Source organism: Stegostoma tigrinum, chromosome 1 (assembly GCF_030684315.1).
Source record: "Stegostoma tigrinum isolate sSteTig4 chromosome 1, sSteTig4.hap1, whole genome shotgun sequence".
In the NCBI taxonomy this organism is placed as follows: Eukaryota; Metazoa; Chordata; class Chondrichthyes; order Orectolobiformes; family Stegostomatidae; genus Stegostoma; species Stegostoma tigrinum.
In genome coordinates, this window is record NC_081354.1 from 83,873,918 (window position 1) to 83,895,774 (window position 21,857).

Consider the following 21,857-nt stretch of genomic DNA (forward strand, 5'->3'; position numbering starts at 1 on the left):
GCATAATAAAACAAAAATAATCAGAACAGAAAGTCTCAACAATTTAGAGAGTGATAGAACATAGAGCATTACAGCACAGTACAGGCCCTTCGGCCCTCGATGTTGTGCCGACCTGTCATACCAATCTGAAGCCCATCTAGCCTAAACTATTCCAATGATAAATCTGCCCTTTCAAGAAAAAATGAATACAATGATAGCACTGCTTGAGTACGAATTCTACATAACTCCAGTGATTAATGTTAGATTCAGGAATATCAAGATTGTCATGAACTCTAGACTGGCAGATATTAATTAAATGTCTGGTTCTAGAGTGCTGCAGATGGGACAACAAATTCTGGGAAGCTTTGCTGTGACACACAGCAATGGTGTAATAATCACATGCCAGAAGCACTCACCATCTAAAATCATGGCATTGGATTCCAAAACATTTCAGGGTGTTTGTTCCCCCAAAACTAGACAGATGGAAGCATTTCAATATTTGAGGAATGCTTCAGTAATAGATGACCACTGAAATCAGGTATCTTGATTTGGGTAGATGGCAACAAGCAGCCCACCGGATACACCAGTCTGGCCAGAAATTGCATTTATAATCATAGAAACATAGAAGATAAGAGCAGGAGGCCGCCATTTAGCTCTTTGAGCCTGATCTGCCATTCTTCATGATTGTGACTGATCATCCGACTCAATAGCCTAATCCTGCTTTCTCTCCATAACCTTAGATTCAATTGACCTCAGGTGCAATATCTCGTCACCTCTTGAATACGTTCTATGTTTTGGCATCTAGCCATGGAGTCACCCAGCATGGAAACAGACTCTGGTCCAACTCATCCACTCAGGCCAGACATTTCTATCTGACCTAGTCTGATTTGCCAATATTTCATCCATATCCCTTTAAATGTTTCCTATTCACATATCCATCCAGATGAATTTTAAGTGTGTAATTGTACTTGCCCGCACCACTTCCTTTTGCAGTTCGTTCCACACATGGTACAACGTTGCCAAGAAAGACTTACACCTCAGCTCCTTCTAAATCTTTCCCCTCACTTTAAACCTACGCGCCCTAGTTTTAGATTTCCCCACCCTAAGAAAAAAAGACCTTAGCCACGCATCCTATCAATGCCCCTCCATTTTATAAACCCCATCCTCCAATGCTGCACAAAAAAAGCCCCAGCCTATTCACAGTCTCTCCCTATAACTCAAACTCTCCAGTCCTGGCAAGATCCTTGTAAATATTTTCTGCACCCTCTCAAGTTTAACATCATTCCTAAGGAAGGGGACCAGACACACAGTATTCTAAAAGTGGCCTGTCCAACACCCTGTACGGCCACATAATGTCCGAACTCCTATACTCAATGTTCTGACCAAAGACGCAAGCGTGCCAAATGCCTTCTCCACCACCCTGTTCACTTGTGACTTCACTTTCAAGGAACTATGCACCTGCATCCCTAGGTCTGTTTGGCAACACTCCTCAGGGCCGTACCATTAAAGTCCTGTGCCGGTTTGCCTTGCCAAAAGCAAGGCCTCACATTTAGCTAAATTAAACTCCATTTGCAATTCATCAGCCCACTACCCTATCTGGTTAGGGTCTCATTGTACAGAGAATCTTTTACTGTTCACTGCAACACCTATTTTGGCATCATGTGCATTCTTATTAACCATGCCCCCTCTTTTCACAAGCAAATCTTCTACATAAAAATGACAAAAAGCAGCAGACCCAGCACCAATCCTTGTGGCACACCGCTGGTCACAGAGCTTCAGTCCAAAAATCCTCTACCACAACCCTGTTTCTGCCTTCAAGCCAATTTTGAATCCAATTAACTCCCCTGGATCCCACGTGGTCTAACCTTATTAACTAGTCTAACATGTGGAATGCTGGATGCTATGCTGAAGTCCATACAAGCAACATCTACCGCTCTGCCTTCAATCATCCTTGCAACTTCTTCAAAAATACTCAAGTTAGTGAGACAGATTCCAATGCACAAAGCCACTGCATATACAAAGGTTCAAACTCCCCAAGTGCCTTTCAGCCACAGCATGCTATTCACTCACGAGGTGGCAAACTCAATTTGACACCTCACATTTTATGTATAGGTTCCTTTTAACTGGGTACTGCTGACTTGATCTGTTGTACAAGTTATGTGTTATGAAGTTGAAAAACATTCACAGAGAAAATCCTAAATATTGGACAAAAATGACAGCTACGACTCCCACAACTTTTGTTAAGATTGAGGTACCAAAGATCAACTTCTTTGACAACACAATCTTCAGGCTACAAAAGGAACAAACAGCTGATGATTGTGAATAAAACCTTCTTGGCTTTTTCCACCAGATATGTGGCATGAATTTCTACACAAAAGCAATGCCATTGGGACTGCAGTTATGCATGCTAGAGTTTAAGTGACCATGACAATTGGATTACATACACATTTTCTTTAAGAATGCCAGTATTCTAATGGCAAAGGGTACAATTAAAGTTGCTTTCTTAAAAAACGAAGTGTTCAATAATTTCACCTTTCCATATGCACAAAGGCACATGTGAGGGTTAGTACTAGTTTCCAGAGATAACACCAACTGTACAATTGCTTACAATATGCCCTCCAAGAAAACAGGTTTCTGGGGCTAATTGGTAAGTGAATAAATCATCCAAAGAACAAAGGCCATATTTTCATCTGTGCCTAATGGAAAAGAAGCAATTTTGGCAAATCCAGCAAAAATCTTAGTAACATCACAACAGCATTGTTTTAAATGTCAGCTTTGCAGGAGTTTTTAAAAGATCAGTCAGAATACATAACAATTGTTTATATTGTGCCTTTAATGTCAAAATCTCTCCAGGCGCTTGAACAGGATAATTAAAAGTCAACATTTGACACCAAGTCTTCATGAAGTATCAGGGTATTTGATGATAGGGGTAGGTTAAAGTCCATCATAAAAGAGGAAGGAAGAGACAGAGAAGCCACCAGGTTTAAGGAGGGAAGTGCATTTAGAAGCGTAGCTACTAAATGAAACTGACCAGTGATACAGCATTAAAATCTACTACCCACAATCTATTGTGTGCAGGTAGAGGTTTTCAGATAAAAAGGGACAAGGTCTTGGAGGGATTGCAAAGCAAAAAGATGAGGATTTTAAAATTAGGGTGTCGCTTAACAGAGTCAGATTCTGCAGTTCAGCAAGCACAGAATGATGGGCGAATGAGGCTTTAGTATGAGTGAGCACAGTTTTGGTGATCTCAAACTAGCAAGGTTGAATACAGATGGCTTGCCAAAGAGTGCTTCTGTAAGGATCAAATTATGGTAACAAATGCATGAATGAAGTTTTCAGTAAATGAGCAGATGTAGGGGTCAAATAAGACAACAGTATGGATATGGAAACAGGGAACGAGTGATGCTGAACATGCAAAGGAGTAGCAAGTTATGTAAGGGTAAAATTTAAGGTGATAAAAAATGCTGGTCTGATCTCAGACAGTTGCCAAGCAGAGGGACAGAGTTGGTAGCCCAAGCAAACTGTCTTAGAGTCACACAGCAAGGAAACAGACGTTTTGATCCAACTTATCTACTCTCATCAGGTTTCCTGAACTAAATTAGTTCACTTACCCACATCTAGCTAATATTGCGCTAAAACTTTCCTATCCATGTACCTAACTAAACACCTTTTACATGTTCTAATTGTGGGGTTTGGAAGGGGGTGAGGGGGGGGAAGAGAAAGAGAGCCGCTGGGTTTGACTGTGGATCTGTGGCGAGTCGGAAGGGTCTGGGCTGAGTACAGTTGAAAAGTGATAAGAGCGCGGGGAATTGGGTCAGGTCTATCAGGAGTGTCACTCAGACATCTGTGTGATGTCAAACTAAGCCAGAAGCAGAGTCACTGATGACTTAGGACTCTGTTTACTCAGTTTGCCTCTAAGTCTTCCTAGGTAGCTATTAAGCTCAGTCAGTCAGAATCCTCCAACTTTAACTCTCAGCTGGGGATGTTTGAGGTCCCAGATGCTGTGTAATTGCCCTGTGGAGCTTCAATTCCCAGGGCAATGCCCAGGAGAGAGTAGAGTCTATACTTTTAGATTATCCCAATGTGCAAATCAAGTCTGCACAGTTTGCAACAATCTTACCATTACAAGAGCTGAGCCTGTGTTTTGCTATATTAGTTTTGAATTTACCCCATTCAACATTCTAGATAATTAATTGGGTCTTTTTTTTTTAAAAAAAAAGGCACAAATAGTTCACCTAACCCAAGTCAACTTCACTAACAGAGTATAGGAAGAAAATTCAACTATAAATTATCACTAAAAATTTTTCACCCTAACAGTTAAAGCACACTTGGAAAACTCATTCAATTAAATCCAGCCTGCAGCAAATGGATGACCTCAAAAACAAGCTATGCCATGTATCAGCTCCAACTGAAGCAGGATGAGCATCTGTTGGAACATTTGACTATTTTATCTTTATTACCAAACCGTCAATATATCTGTGCAACTGTAATTAAATTTTCCAGTAAGCACCAAAAGCTGAACATACTGAGGAGATCTATTTCAGCAAAGGTAAGACTAAGTTGACAAGTGAAACTTCTGCATGGAAGCAGTTCAGGTTTCGCAGTTCTGTGCTTCATGGACAACACACTAAGGGAATAGATGATCTTCACTGTTGGCATAAAAAAACAAGCCAACCAACTGAATATTGACAAAGTTCTGCTGCACCTGTTTAAAGCTGCAATTAAACTGCATTTGTAATGTTGCGCTCAGTACATCATCTCAGGAATGATGCACTGGCCCTGGGAAGGGAAGATCTTCAAATAATCAGTATGACTTGCGGGAATTCAAAGGTTACACAGACAGCAGCACAGTGGTACACAGTACTAAGTAATCCAGACACGATGATTTTAACTTCATTAATTAATGCTTCTGGAATAATGGGCAAATTCAGTAAATGGTCACCATAAAATAACCAAAATATCATAAAAACCCCATGTAGTTCAGTCATGCCCCTTACAGAAAGAAACCTGCCATTATCTTTACTCATTCTGACTTCCATCCGATTCTGAACCTAAGTGACATGGTGAATTTTAAATTGCTCGTCGACTTATTGACAACCTGCTCACTGATATCAAACGACTACAAAAAAGTCTAATAGATGTGAAACTATAAAGGCTATTTGCAACTAACTGGATTATAGAAAGAAAAAAATGCAATTCTGCCCAGTTGAATCGTTAAATACCTTCTCAATAACACTAGGTGTCAGAATTGGGAAAGCAGTCTCAGATTATGCAGCAGCAGACTGACATGAACTATATCCTGCATGCTCTAGACCTTCCAACACCATTCTTCAGTGTGTTTTAACCCACCAACAGAACAGACCAGAGGTGGCAGTACAGTGCTATGCAGCTGGGAATGTTCCATTACAATCTTTGGTGACTCCACATCACATGAAGGGCTTCAGGACAAACATGGAAAGGAAACCACCTGATGTGCGCTCTCAGCTAAGAATCAGTGTTCTTCCTGTTGAAACAGTATTTAAACTAGATAGATTTAAAAACATCCATCACAAGCAGCTCTTTCACACCAGTACTTACTGAATTGGCCAATTCTCAATTAGCTACTAGATTGGATCTACAGCAGACAATGGAAAAACTGATAAAATCTACTATACTTCACACTATACTGTCCCAGATGCACCTGACCATGACAACATTAGTGGAATTGGGTACCAACTACCGTTTGTGGAGATGAAGCTGTTGAAACTGGGTATTGTATGGCTGCAACATGGTGTTAAGTGTGATAGACTAAGAAAAGGGAACAGTCCTAAATCTAGCACTCTTTATACATTCTGGACAACAGTAACAGCAAAACTGTATTTAACCATAAATCACAATCTGCAATTTGCTGCTCCAGCATATCGCTCACTCTGCCATTACCATCAAACCAAATTATCAAATCTACTTCAATGAAGGCTTTATCACCACAGCAGCACCAACCCTACCCAGAAGGAGACACCAGCCCAGTGAAGCTATAATGTTGGATTACATGCATGCCCATCAGTGGAAGGAACAGGCAATGGACAAAGAAAAACAAAGAACCACACCCTCAGATCAAAACTCTAGTTAATGAATGATTACAGAAATTAACCAATTAACTTGCTGAAGAGACTCTGCATGTCAACACAAAAAAGCATTTGCAATCATTTACAGTCAGAAACTGCCATATAGGTGATCCACTTCAGCCTAGGGACATGGATTTGAATCCCACAATAGCAGATGTTGTAAACTGAAGTCAATGAAAATCTACAATGAAGAACCTCACTTAATGGTTACAATATAACCACTCAAACACACCTCCGATTCACTAATATCTTTTAGGGAAAGGAAATTTGTCAATCTTACTGGTGTGGCATACATGAACCTCCTGACACACAGCAATGCAGATGACTTATAACTGTCCCCTGGTCGATTAGGGATGGTGGATCAAAATTGGTCTAGCAATAACACCCACTTCCCACAAGTGACCAGTACAGCACAGGAACAGCCCATACGGCCCACCATGTCTGTGCCAACACATGATGCCTTTTTAAACTAAAAACCTTTTGCCTTTATGTAATCCGTATGCCACTACTCACTGCTGTTCATCTATCTGTCAAAACGCCTCTTAAATGTTGCTATTTTATCAGCTTTTACCTCCTCTTCCAGGCACTTACCATCTGGTGTTTTAAAACAAAATTGACTCATTTCCTTTAAATTTTCCCCTTTTTACCTTAAGTCTTTATCCACTAGGACTTGACATTTCTGCTCTGGGAAAAGGACTCCAACTACCAGTGCCTCTGAAATTTTGTAAACTTCTACCAGCAAGCCCTTCAGCCACTGACATTTTACTGAAAAAAAAAATCAAATTTGTCCAATCTTTCCTCATAGTTAACACCCTTGAAACCAGACATACCCTCCCTAAAGCCTCCAAATCCTTTTGGTAGTGTGGCGACAAGAACCATAGCCAATATTCAAACCATGGTTGAACTAAAGTTCTGCATAGCTTCAATGTGACCTGCCAATTTTTATACTCTATGCCCTGAAGGCAGCAAACATGCCATACCCCCTGATCACTCTAACCACTCATGGTGCCACTGACAGTGAAGTGTAGGCCTGTACCCCTATAGCTCTCGGTAATTAAGGTTTTGGAGTAGATTTTGAGCTCAGGTTGTGGGTATTGATGTCGGTTGGTTTGTTGAGCTGGTTTCTTGTTTCGCTGAAGTTTCATTACCATGCTTGATGACATCCTCAGTGAGGCCTCCGATGAAGTGTTGGTGCCTTTCCCCACCTGGTTTTTAAGCTCTGGGATCAGCTGAGATAGGTTGCATCACTTCTGGTTTTCCTTCGTAGCGGAATGAATGAGGTCGAGTTCAATGTGGTTATTAATAGCATGCTTCGTGGAGCACCATGCTTCTATGAATTCTTGTGCTGGTCTCTGCCTAATCTGTCTCAGGATCTTGGCGTTGACCCAGTCGAAGTGCTGGTTCTTCTTGTCCATGGGGATTGAGGTGAGTGAGTACTGATCGTGTCTCTTTGTAGCCAGTTGGTGCTCATGTACTCTCGTCCTTAGTTTCCTTCTTGTTTGTCCAAAGTAGTGTTGTCAGTCTCTGCAGGGGATCTTGTAGATGACATTGGTCATGCTATTAATAAACACAGTGGACTCGACCCCATATACATTCCACTACAAAGGAAAACCAGAAGTGAGGTAATCCTTCTCAACAGGCCCCAGAGTTTAAAAGCCAGGCGGGAAAATACACCAATGCTTCATCGGAGGCTGCACAGAGGATGTTACCAAGTGTGGTAACGAAATGTCTGCAAACAAAGAAAAAACAACCAAACAAACAAACCAGCTCGGCGAGCCTACCAACCTCAACACCTCTCAGTATGTTAAGGGTTCTGCCATTTACTGTCTTTTTCCCTCCTGCATTAAACTTTCCATACTGCATCCCCTCATCTGTCCAGATTAAATCCCATCTGCCATTTATCTGTCCAAGTCCCCAGCCTACTAGTCCAATAATGTTTCAATGTCTCGACCTTGATCATCACCATGGCTTTGCGACTCAACTGTAAACTGCACAGACTAGTTTCTAAATGTGAGGAAAATTCAGAAATCTGAAGTGCAAAGGGACTTGGGAATCCTAGCCCATGTTCTCTTAAAAAGAGAACTTGCAGGTTGAGTTGGTAGTTGGGAAGGTAAATACAATGATAGCATTTATTTCGAGAGTACTAGAATATAAAATAGGAATCTAGTTCTGAGGCTTTTTCAGGCTCAGGTCAGACCACATCTAGAATATTTGAGAGCAATTTTGGGCCCCATATCTCAGGAACGATGCACTGGCCCTGGAGCGGGTTCACGAGAATGATCTCAGGAATGAAAGGCTCAAATCCAAAATCTCAGTTGCAACAGTGAAAGAAAAGAAAAATCACTTTGCAGTTCATAGGATTTGAAGTGAAAAACAGACAAATTAACCTACAAATTAGATGGTGAAGGAAAATTTCTCTGGATTGTTATTAACTGGAAAGCGACGGTATCGGTGAGTAGATGGGATTTTGTTTTACCAGGTATTTAAAGTCCACTAAACAGTGTTATACGTAGACAACATGGTTTAATTTATTTCTTTTGTATAATAAACTTGTTACATTGTTGAAACCAAACCTGCAGCCTGGCATGTTTATGTTAGCAGTAAAAGACCACATTTTAAAAGAAACAAGCTATATTTCATTCTGGAAAGTGAATTGTCAATTCTGAAACAGACTGGTGCAATTATTTTGGTTCAAAACCCAGTCAGGAGTCTTGGGTGCACACTCAGTTTTATCTTGAAGCACTGGCAAAACTGGAAGCTTTATTAAACTGGAAAGCTGTCTTCATGCAAAGTTAAAGAAAAGTAAGGGAGAATAGTTGAAATAGGTATGAGGCTTTTAAGAGGCAGAGTTCAAAATCCAGGAACCTTCAACTTTTCCGGTGTTGAAAAATAAAGTGAGGAGCCAGGACACTGCAGGAAATAAAATAGCTGGTATTTTGGTGGCAGGGTGGAACACGAGGCTTTAAAAACTTAGTACAGGACCAAACAGGATCCCTACTTTACATATACACATTACATATAGCTTAATGCATAGTCTAGTGGCAGTGGAGTTGTAGGTATGGCCTGACTATAGCAGCTTTAAACTTCTAGTGATGAAAAGAAGAGTTAATGTATAACAATACCATAAAATCAACAGTAGAGAAGACAAAAATAGCAGGTTCCTGAACTTGGGAAAATTCCAACTTCTTCACCTGGCTGTCAGCTCTACTGATATTAGAATTTCTCAGTTGGGCACACCCGGTGCAGATTTCTAGCCAAACATTGCTATCTGGAGAATTCATAAATTGGCCAGGAGCAAACAAATGGGGCTAGTTTAGCTTAGGCTGATGTTCACCATTGATTGATTAGACCAAAAAGGTCTGTTGCCATGCTGTATGGATCGATGAAGCCCTTAACACTGAGGGAACTTATTCCCTTAACTGATCTGAACAAAGTCCTTTTTCCAGGACAGAATTTTCTTGCAATAACTTAAAGGGACCAACAAATGTGCAGAAATCTTTAGAACATTGGCCAGTGAAAGTTGGTAGCAGGCAATGATCCATGTATTCCAACTACAGCGAATGTATAGTACAGCTAAAGTCCAATCTTTAATCCTTACATGAGCTTGCATCATCCTATTCTTGGAAACTCCTCCAACTATCTGTACCTTTTCTTCTGCCATGCCCAGCCCGCTATTATTCAAATGAAGCATTCAGCTAAGTTTTCATAAACCTCTCCACCTTTTACCATCTTTCCACTAGAGGCATCAGCCAAGCACAGAAACTGACACTTCGGTCTAACTCATCCATGTTGACCAGGAAACCTTATCTAACATGGTCCCATTGGCCCATACCCCTCTAAACATTTCCTTTTCATCTAGCCATCCAGATGGCTTAAATGCTGAAATTATATCCACCTCCACCACTTCCTCTGATAGCTTCTTCCATACATGAACCATACTCTGCATGAAAAATTTATCCCTTAGGTCCTTTTTAAATCTTAACCCCTTCATCTTAAATCTATGCCCTCTAGTTTTTGGATTCCTTTACAATGGGGAAAAAGACCTTGGTTAATCACCCTATCAATGCTCCTCATGATTTTATACAGTTCTACAAGGTCACCCCGCAGCCTCCAATGCTCCAGGGAAGTAAGTCCCAAGCTGTTCAGTCTCTCATCATAGCTTAACATCTCCAGTTCTGGTAGCATCCTCGTAAACTTTTTTTCACCCTCTGAAGTTTAACAACATCCTTTCTATGGAAGGTTGACTAGAATTGCACATGATATTCCAAAAATGGCCTCACAGTTCGAATATAGAACAGTACAGCATAGTACAATACAGGCCCTTCAGCCCACAATGTTGTGCCGAACTTTTACCATAAACCTAAGGTCTATATAACCTTCACTCCTACCTTATAGTATCATCAATGCACCTATCTAATAGCCACTTAAATGCCCCTAATGAGGTCAACTCCACTACCCTCTCCAACAATGCATTCCATACCCCTCCCACTCTGAGTAAAGAACATACCTCTGACGTCTCCCCAAAATCTACCTCCACTCACTTGAAAACTGTGCCCCCTTGTAATACCTACATCCATTCTACGAAAGAGTCTCTGGTTGTCCGTTCTATCCATACCTCTGATCGTTTTGTACACCTCTATCAAGTCACCTGTCATCCTTCGTTGTTCTAAAGAGAAAAGCCCTAGCGCTCTCAACCATCCCTCGTAAGACTTTCTCTCCATTCCAGGCAACATCCTGGTAAATCTCCTCTGCACCTTTTCCAACACTTCCACATCTTACCTGTAACAAGGTGACCAGAACTAGACAATACTCCAGATGTGGCCGAACCAGGCTTTTCTATAGCTGAAGGATAGCTTCACGGCTCTTGGACTCAATCCCTCTATTAAATGAAAGCCAACGCGCCCCAAGCCTTCTTAACAATTCTATCCACCCGAGTGGCAACTTTCAGGGAACTGTGGACATGATCCCTGAGATCCCTCTGATCCTCTGCACTGCCAAGAATCTGTTAACCCTGTATTCTGCTTTCAAATTTGTCCTTCTAAAATGAATCCCCTCACACTTTTCAGGGTTAAATTCCATCTGCCACTTCTCAGCCCAGCTCTGCATCCTATCAATGTCCCTTTGTAACTTAGAACACCCCTCTGCACCATCCACAACTCGACCCACCTTTGTATCATCCACGAACTTACTAATCCACCCTTCCACTCCTACATTCAAATTATTTACAAAAATCACAAATGGAACAGGACCCAGAACAGATCCTTGTGGTACACCACTCGCAACTGAGCACCGTGTTGAATATTTTCTATCCACTACCACTCTTTGTCTTACAAGGGTCAGCTGATTCTGAATCCATTCTGCCACATTTTCCCCTATCCCATGCCTCCTCACCTTCTCCGTGAGCCTACCACAGGGAACCTTATCAAACGCCTTACTTAAATCCATGTATACCACATCCACTGCTCTACCTTCATCCACGTGTTTGGTCACCTCTTCAAAGAATTCAACATGATTTGAGAGGCGTGATCTACCCCTCACAAATCCATGCTGACAATCTCAAATCAAACCATACCTATCCAAGTGATCATAAATCCTCTGAGTCCTTTCAAATAATTTGCACACCACTGAAGTCTAACTGGCCTGTAATTTCCAGGGTTATCCTTATTCCCTTTTTTAGGGCAAAGAAATGATGTTTGCCTGTCTCCAATCTTCTGGCACTTTACCTGTGAACAGTTGCCACATGACATCTCAATCCTTATCCTCAACGCGCTGACCAATGAAGATAAGTGTACCAAATGCCCTCTTCACCATCCTGTCCACCTGAGACTCCACTTTCAAGGAACAATGAACCCGCACCCCGGGTCTCTCGTTTAGCAATACATCCCAGGATACTAACATTAACCATACAAATCCTACCTTACTGATAAGCAGCCCTCCACCATTCTTCAATAAAAATTTATAGCTACCGCTTTTGATTACTTTCTCCAGAATTCAGTTACTAGTTTCCTTCATGCCCAGTTCAAACCTTCACATTGAAAAGCAAGCAGTTGCTGAATTGATAGAAGTACATCCACAGGCCCAGTTTGCACTGTCGCAATTGCTTCCGTAAATAATAAGGCTTGATTCAAATAAGTCAGTGTGTGTTAAATGGGATCTCAATTTCAGCTGTCTATCCTTTGTTTGTTTTTTGCTCCTTTACATATGCCAACTGGACTGATTTTTTTTTATTTCTGATTTCATTTGCAGATGTGGTATTTTAAAAATTTAGTAAAACAAACAGAAGCAACCCTTTGGCAGTACTTCCTCCAAGACAGTTCAAGGCCTTGGGGCTAAAACAAGTGGAGACTAAAATGGGGACAAAAGAAGTCTTCCATGTGGAGCGCATGCATCCAGACAAACCTACCATCAATTAGGAATACTATTCATCGAGACAGGTGAGATAGGTTTGGCTTCACTCGAGACAGCTCTGACAGCCCAAAGTACTGGAACTAAAAGGGCTGACATCCAATTGAGGTACTGAAACCCTACCGGTACAGTATTGCCAACTTCAAAAAACTGGGATTTTTGGCATTTTTGCAAATGACTGAGAACGCATTCCAAAAATGAGATGATTTTCATCTGTTAAGCAAGGGCTAACTCCCAAGTACTAGCCACATGAGACTTCAAGGCATAAAAAGTAATGTGTCTGACTGGTATGTCCCAAATATCCACTACATAAATCTCAAATAATACTGCATCAGAACAGTCCTGGTACTTGTCACTATTTACAAGGAGGAGTGCAGGATGCTGGAGCTTCACTTCCAAATTTCTACAAACGCTTACAAACCAGAGCTAGATTTTTTGTTCACCCCGAAGACCTTATAATACTAGCAAGTTAACTCTCTGCTGCAAGCTATTTGTACAACACTAATGTCACGCGGTATAATTACCTTATGAACTGGAATCAAAATATTCTGAAATCGAATAGGTTCTCTGAAGACATGGTTGTAATAATGGATACTCTTTGGTTACAGTCTTAAGTTTTATTTCCTTCATTAAGCGAGTAACAGCTAGCCAAATGTAGCTTTCTTTCAGCTTTTTCAGCTGTTATCAGCTGACTCAAGTGACCAGATCACTATAATTCAGTATCACTCTACATTTCACTTGAGTATACCAAATGCTAAAGGTTATGTTTCCAAAAAAATTTAGTAACACAATTTATATGAATGGTGCAGAATTACGATGAGTTATGCAAAATTCCTGTACTCAGCAGTAAATCACTACATGTACAAAGTGTCGAAGTTTTGGGGGACTGTGGGAATGTGCACCACAGTACAAACAGTTTGGCCTCAAGATAAATCAGGAAAAAAGAAATGGAAAGTGTAAGTACTGAAGCCACGTCACATGCTAGGCCCAAAAAATGGCTTAACATTTATGATGCACAAATGCCAGGCAATGACCATCAATAAGAGGCACTCTAATCACCAGCAATACCATTACAGAATCCTCACTGTTAAAATCTAGGGGTAGTGGGTAGAAATACTGCCCCACTATCTATAGAGTACAAGTCAGCTGTTTGATGGCACATACCCCTGTTTATTGGATGAGTGCAGTTCCAACAACACTCAAAGCTGGTCACCATCTGGGACAAAGCAACCAGCTTGACTGGCATCCACAAAAGGATCCACACTCTCCACAACCATTAGGAGCAATGTGTGTCATCTGTACAACTTCAAAACTCATGACAACAACCATCTACAATGACAAGCACAGCACATATACTAGTTCCCTCCCAAGCTAGTCACACAGAACATAATAAGCTGAAGGTCTGTACTATTTATGTCTGCACCGACCATACCATTCTAAACTAATACCACCTACCTGCATAGGGTCCATATCCCTCTAATCCCCACCTTTGTGTGAATAAGCGCCTCTTAAACAATGCTATTGTAAAGGCTTCCACCACACCTCTGACAATGCATTCTAGGTACGTTCCACCCTCTGTTTTAAAACAAAAAGTGTCTTAGACATCTGTTAAACATCAGCCCTCTCATTTTCAATCCATACCCACCTAGTACTTAACATTTCCACCCAGAAAAAAAAAACAACCAACTAGCCATCCTATACATGACACTCAATTTTATCAGGTCATGCCTCAATAGACAATAGGTGGAGTAGGCTATTTGGCCCTTTGAGCCAGCACCACCATTATGATCATGGCTGATCATCCACAATCAGTATCCTGTTCCTGCTTTATCCCCATAACCCTTGATTTCACTATTTTTAAGAGCTCTATCCAGCTCTTTCTTGAAAGTATCCTGAGAGTTGGCCTCCACTGCCTTCTGGGGCAGAGCATTCCATGTATCCACCACTCTCAGTGAAGAAGTTTTTCCTCAACTCTGTTCTAAATGGCCTAGTCCTTATTTTTAAACTGTGTCCTCTGGTTCTGGACTCACCCATCAGCGGAAATATGCTTCCTGCCTCCAGAGTGTCCAATCCCTTAATAATCTTATACGCCTCAATCAGATCCCCCCCTCATCCTTCTAAACTCGTGTATACAAGCCCAGTCGCTCCAATCTTTCAACATATGATAGCCCCGTCATTCCGGGAATTGATCTCGTGAACCTATGCTGCACTCCCTCAATAGCAAGAATGTCCTTCCCCAAATTTGAAGACCAAAACTGCAAACAATACTCCAGGTGCGGTCTCACCGGGGCTCTGGGTAGCTGCAGAAGGACCTCTTTGCTCCTATACTCAATTCCTCTTGTTATGAAGGCCAGCATGCCATTAGCTTTCTTCACTGCCTGCTGTACCTGCATGCTTGCTTTCATTGACTGATGTACAAGAAACCCTAGATCTCGTTGTACTTCCCCTTTACTAACTTGACTCCATTTAGATAGTCATCTGCCTTCCTGTTCTTGCCAAAGTGAATAACCACACATTTATCCACATTAAACCGCATCTGCCATGCATCCGCCCACTCACCTATCCTGTCCAAGTCACCCTGTATTCTCATAACATCCTCCTCACAAGTCACACTGCCACCCAGCCGAGTCATCAGCAAATCTGCTAATATTACTTCTAATGCCTTCGTCTATATCATTAATATATATTGCTGCGGTCCCAGCACCGAACATTGTGGTACCCCACTGGTCACTGCCTGCCATTCTGAAAGGGACCCGCTTATCACTACTATTTGCTTCCTGTCAGCCAGCCAAGTTTCAATCCAAGTCAGTGTTTTGCTCCCAATACCATGTACCCTAATTTTGCTGATCAATCTCCTTTGCAGGGCTTTATCAAGGGCTTTCTGAAAGTCCAGGTACACTACATCCACTGGTTCTCCCTTGTTCATCTTCATAAATACATCCTCAAAAAATTCCAGAAGATTAGGCATGATTTCCCCTTCGTAAATCCATGTTGACTCTGACCTATCCTGTTACTGCTATCCAAATGAGTCGTAATTTCATCTTTTATAATTGACTCCAACATCTTTCCCACCACTGACATCAGACTAACCGGTCTATAATTTCCTGTTTTCTCTCTCCCTCCTTTCTTGAAAAGTGGGACAACATTAGCCACCCTCCAATCCGCAGAGACTGCTCCTGAAACTACAGGACATTGAAAAATGATTACCAATGCATCCACGATTTCTAGAGCCACCTCCTCAAGTATCCTGGGATGCAGACCATCAGGTCCCGGGAACTTATCAGCCTTCAGACCTAAGAGTCTATCCAACACCATTTCCTGCCTAATATAAATTCCCTTCAGTTCATCCATTACCCTAGGTCCTTCAGCCACTATTACATTTGGGAGATTTGATCTGTCTTCACTAGGGAAGACACAACCAAAGTACCTATTCAACTCTTCTGCTATTTCCTTGTTCCCCATAATAAATTCACCCGCTTCTGACTTTAAGGGCCCAATTTTAGTCAACCATTTTTTTTTTCTTTTCAGATACCTAAAAAAGCTTTTACTATCCTCCTTTATATTTTTGGCTAGTTTTCCTTCATACTTCATTTTTTTCTCTGCATATTGCCTTTTTAGTTATCTTCTGTTGCTCTTTAAAAGCTTCCTAGTTCTCCAGCTTCCCGCTCATCGTTATACATCTTGTCTTTTATCTTTATACAGTCCTTAACTTCTCTCATCAACCATGGCCACCCCTGCCTCCCCTTAGGATCTTTCTTCCTCTTTGGAATGAACTGATCCTGCACCTTCTACATAATATCTAGAAATACCTGCCATTGTTGTTCCACTGCCATCTCTGCTAGGGTATTGTACCACTGAACTTTGGAGCTATGAGGGAGGAGGTGGCCATAGTTCCCTTTGTTCAACTGTAATACTGACACTTCCGATTCTCCCTCTCAAACTGCAGATTAAAACTTATCATATTATGGTCACTACCTCCTAATGGCTCCTTTACTTTGAGGTCCCTGATCAAATCTGGTTCGTTGCCTCAACCTCTGACACTATTGAAAACAACTAAAATTTGTCCACTAACTCAGTCCAGTCCAGACAAGGTCTTGGTAAATCTCCCTTGAACTCTCTCCAAAGCCTCCACATCTTTCTTAGTATTATGACCAGACTGGCACACAATACTCCAAATATGACCTAACCAAAGTTTTATATAGCTGCAATGTGACTTGCTAAATTTTATACTCGATGCTCCGACCATTTAAGGCATGTATGGTGTATTGCCACTCCTTCAATGTTGCTGGGTCAAATTTCTGCAATTTTCCCCCCCAAAGTGCCTTGTGGCTTTACTTACAGCAGAGGGTCAAAGTGGCAGCTGACCACCACCTTCACAAAGGCCACTAACAATGACTGATAAATACTGGCCAAGCTAATGTTGCTCACGCCCCAGGAGTGAATAAAACAAAAAGGGATAGCAACAAAATGGAAATAATCACAAAATGTGAATCTCCTTTTAGAAATACTAGTTCATTTGTATGCTTACATAATATAATTGGTAGTACACTGAAAGAGGGCAGAGTAAAAAGGCTCTTAGCATATTATCCTTTTAATGGTTGGTTAGGAAATGGTAGGTGGAGAAGTCAAAACATGCTACCAGTTGGATGCATACAAATGAGAATCAGATACCTGTGCATTTTCCCAATAAAGGTACACTTCTAATAAATAAGTTAATTGAAGCTCAAGCATCTAAAGTTAGAGACCACGCAGGAAATACGCAATTTAGCAGAGTCAGGATGGGGGGGGGTGGTGTGTGTGTGTGTGGTGAGTAAGGAGAGAACAAAAAAGCTTGAATTATTAAATTATTAATAGTAACTGAAACCTGCAATTACGTTTCCAATCAAATGCACAAAAACAATTAAAATTCCACTACAGCATAAATCACAAAATTTTTAATTTACATCGAATAATTAAATTTGTTCCTATGGTCATATTCGAAAAAACATGTTACCATCAAATAAACTGAGGTCTCTCAGTAACCTTGGTCCATAAAGCCCTTCCAAGATGCTTTCGAATCCTGTAATTAAAATGTTAATATGTTAGATCAAAAGGAAAAGAATATATTGACACAAAGTGTTAAATGAACTTTATCACGACCAAGATTCCAACAATAACTCACTCCATGTCTGAATAAAATTTAATGTTTTTTTGCAAGTATAATTCGTGCTTCAGCTAAAATTATAATCTTCTTACAATGCTGTCTGTGGTGCCAGCAACTGACAAGTGAGATGCATGAGTGAGCTCCAAGCACTCATGTAGTTTGGGTAGTGCAAACAGCTGATTTGTACTTGGAGTCAAAAGCTTCCTACTTCAGGTTAACTCAAGGTTTGGATTGTATTTTCCAGACTAACACTTTGGGAACTGAAAACAGCTGCATTGTCAGAGCTATTCTTTTTTAGAAGACATTACAAGGTAGACATCAAGATTTGATTGACAATATTCACATAAATCAAGAACCTCTCAATGTACTGATGAAAATTTATCCTTTACTCAAGATGACCAGAAAAGAATTACTCAAGCATTCTCATTTGCATGTAAACTGGCCACTATATTTGCCAAAGTAATGATCCATTAATTGTGACATTCTTTGGGATGCTCAGATTTCTTTACAAATAACTATTCCTGAAGTTGGCTCTAAAATTCTGCAACTTGTAATTCATCAGCTTAATATACACAGCTGAACCATAACAGCTGCTGCAGATGAAATGCAATTCTGCCACATTAAGAAATCTTTGAGCTGCTTAAAGCTCTGGACAATGTACATAAAATTACACATCTATATGTAAACATTCTCTTCAAAACTGAAGAATTTGGTCACTTCAGTCCAAAAAAAACTAACTATATGCATAGATGTTGGACTTTAAGACAGAAGCATTCCACAAAAATAATCATTTTCGGAATTTGAAGCTGGCAACCAGCACTGAAGGTAAGAGTGGTCTCTAGAATACCTTCCCAGTCCTGTGGAATCAAAGACAATGGAGGAGGGTGAGATTCATGCTGGAGAAAGTGCTATGAGGCCCTGAGGAGGAGAAGAAGAAGAAACCAAGTGCAACAAAAGACACGAGGGTAAAGAGAGCTATAACGGGAATATGTTACAATTCATAGCCTATTTTCAGAAATCCAATTTCCTTCTCCAAAACAGTAATAATTGGTGAGAGATAAAGACAGGTAATTGATAGCACCATTCAAAATGAAAGTGGAGCATGAGACAGTTAGGATTACCATTGGTAAGGAAGTGGTGAAGGGGTTTGCTTGACTTCAATGATCACTCAATGCATGCCAGGAGTCAGAATGCACATTAGTAGACTCTTACTCGATGGAAACTAAAAGAACTAAAAAAAAACAGTTTATGATCCTTAAAAAGATGGTTTTACAACAATTGTTCTATTGGGAATTTGGGTATTCACAGAGTAATCACCTAACACTAAAGACAAGATCCTTCTGGCAAATGACAACTTCTGAAAACAGCTACTAAAAATATGTATAGTTAAACAAAAGGTACAAACTGACATGACACTCGTTAATTTAGACTTAAGTTGCAAATGTTGCTCCAGTTCTTCAATCCTGTTTATTATAGCCACAATATTGGCAAAGCTACCAACAGTCTCACCAATAGTCTTTTACTTTAGAAGGGAGTCACAGCTATTGAAGAGAGATGCCTGCGCTCAACTATTCACATTTACATAAAGATAGAAACAGACATCTGGTTGACAGCGTGGAGCTGGAGGAACACAGCAGGCCAGGCAGTACCGGAGGAGCAGGAAAGCTGGCGTTTCAGGTTGGGACCCTGCCTCAAAATTTTTCATCTTTCTGAAGGTTCCCGACCTGAAATACCAGCTTTCCTGCTCCTCCGATGCTGCCTGGCCTGCTGTGTTCCTCCAGCTCCACTCTTATCTCTGACTCCAACACTAGCAGTTCTTATTATCACTAAGAGACATCTGGTTATTGCCTACTATACCATGAACATGATCAAAAAATTCAAATACAGTTTATTAACTGAAAATAAATTCATTTATTATAGTGTCACAGCTTCCATAAACCTGGACAGCATTATGGCTGCAAGTTCCAGCTCTACCTTTCACCAATTCTTCTGAATCCTCCAAATGCCAAATTATCAAATAGCTTATCCGACATCCAATTCTGGACAAGCAGATGTGTCCACAATCGAAAGCAGAAGAAACAGAAGAAAGTTTACAAGTGATTCCACATAAGAGCAGCACGTAGATAAAGCAGATTAGAAGTAGATTTTTGAGGAATACTAGAAATAATAGTGTAGCAACAGAAACAGAAGCAAAGCTATTTTCTGACTACATTTAGATAAATGAATGCCAAATCAAGTGTGCAGTCACACCCAGCCAAACAGTTGAGAGACAGTGCAGCAAAGTCAGTGGTCGATCACGACAAAAGACTAGAAAATCAAGAAAGTGGAGGAAGAGACGGTCACCCTGTTCACAATGGATGGGAATGAACAGAGGTCAAATGTGAATGATTGTTAAGGATAAAGAACTGAGCTTCACTGGCAAGGAAAAAAGATACAGGGAACAGTTATCAACTGTAAACTAGATTTTACTCGGTAGGGTACGTGAGACAATGTTGTGCCTTCAAGAGGTATGTTCTGTCCTGTTTCTCTTGCAGAGGGGTGTTATTTTAGCTGTGAAAAATGTCTCCATCAGACAGGCAGCTACTAAACAACAGAGTTCTTGATAAGTGATAAGGGAACTGCAGATGCTGTAGAATCCAAGATAACAAAGTGTGGAGCTGGATGAACACAGCAGGCCAAGCAGCATCTCAGGAGCATAAAAGATGACGTTTCGGGCCTAGATCCTTCATCCTAGACCCTCTCTGATGAAGGGTCTAGGCCCAAAACGTCAGCTTTTGTGCTCCTGAGATGCTGCTTGGCCTGCTGTGTTCATCCAGCTCCACACTTTGTTATCCAGAGTTCTCGATAGGTGTTTCTTTTTAAAGAAAGACAAGAAAATCACGAGTGGGCAGGCTCAGCCTCAAACAGACCCAAATGAATTTTAGCAACAAAAACAAAGTTGCTGGAAAAGCTCAGCAGGTCTGGCAGCACATGTGGAGAGGAAAAGAAAAGCGGTTCGAGGAAGGGTCACTAGACGTGAAATGTTAACTTTTATCCCCCCAAGACACTGCCAGACTTCTGAGCTTTTCCGACAACTTTAGTAACGTTCCCGATTTACAACATTCATAGTTCTTTCAGTTTGTTTTCTGCCCCCAAAAGGAACTTTAGTTTTGCTTTCAGCTAGTTGATGATTTTCATTGCTGTTGGAGGGAAGTTTTAGACAAGCTTCCTCTTTAAAAAAATATCAAAAAGGGCAGATTGACTCTTTTGGGTTTTTTTCTACTAGACCAGACAGACAGCATGAGACATTAATAGCTATGTCTATGGTACACTGCCAATACTGAAACAATTGATCAGTGGTTAAAATAATAACTGTCTTGTTAAGTATTTCAATAAAGTTATGTCAATCTCCTTTTTGTTGCATTTTAACTTAGTTGTAAGAATAAAGTGTGTTTTGATTAAAGATTAGTGATGGCCCAATCCAATCATATGGAACACTGCACCTTATACTTGATTGTTCAGAAAAACAATTTAAAAATTAGAATCTAGGCTATATTCATAGTAGACTTTGGGGAGGTCTAGCTTGGTCAAAAGTATGTTTGCTTTTTAAAATCAGAATCAAAAATGGCAAAGAGACAAATGCCAGGTTAAAATTAAAAGACAAAAACGCAAAGCCCAAATGATCTGACAAGGCTGTACAACAACCAGTATTAATATAGCACTGGAGCTATAAGAAAACATAATAAAACACTTTTAAGCCAACATTTAAACAACAGCTAGCATGGAGGACAGGCAATAAGGAGGGGCATGAACATGGACTAGAATTTAAAAACCATTTTGGAATTGCGAGTTCTCAGATGTGCAAAGATTGCAGTTGTGTGATTATATAGCAGCAACTGACCTTGACAGTATGTTTGGATTCCGGAGAGGAACACTTTTGGTGAAAGGTGCTCGAATGTTGATGTAATTGGCCACCAGTTTTGTTCACCAAAAGGACAAAGACCTATGCCAAAGTGGTGTGTTACTCGGTGCTCTTAAACACAGATGTGCTGACATTTAATTCAGTGGCAACCCACCCCCCCCGATAACTTGATGTAGTCTTTGGAGGGTCTCCATTTATTCTGTGGAGAGAGAAATAATATCCCTAACTTTAAAACTCCTCACCCTCCAACATAGTATTAGGAAACCGTCTGGCCACAGTTTCCCACGTTATCCATTATGATTAAAAATCATTCCGTTAACCATTT

General features: G+C 40.7%; 1 protein-coding gene across 15 annotated transcripts in view; it reads right to left on the reverse strand.

Moving 5' to 3' along the window:
• Nucleotides 1-21,857, reverse strand: part of lcorl (ligand dependent nuclear receptor corepressor-like) — a 122,547-nt gene that overhangs the window by 77,936 nt on the left and 22,754 nt on the right. For all 15 annotated transcript variants that reach the window (XR_009445871.1, XM_048528139.2, XM_048528130.2 and 12 more), the window contains exon 2: nucleotides 17,482-17,547. Coding sequence is in view for 12 of the 15 variants with exons in the window: in XM_048528139.2 (XP_048384096.1) it covers nucleotides 17,482-17,547 (66 nt within the window). In the remaining 3 variants the exon portion in view is untranslated. The remainder of the gene's footprint in view (nucleotides 1-17,481; nucleotides 17,548-21,857) is intronic.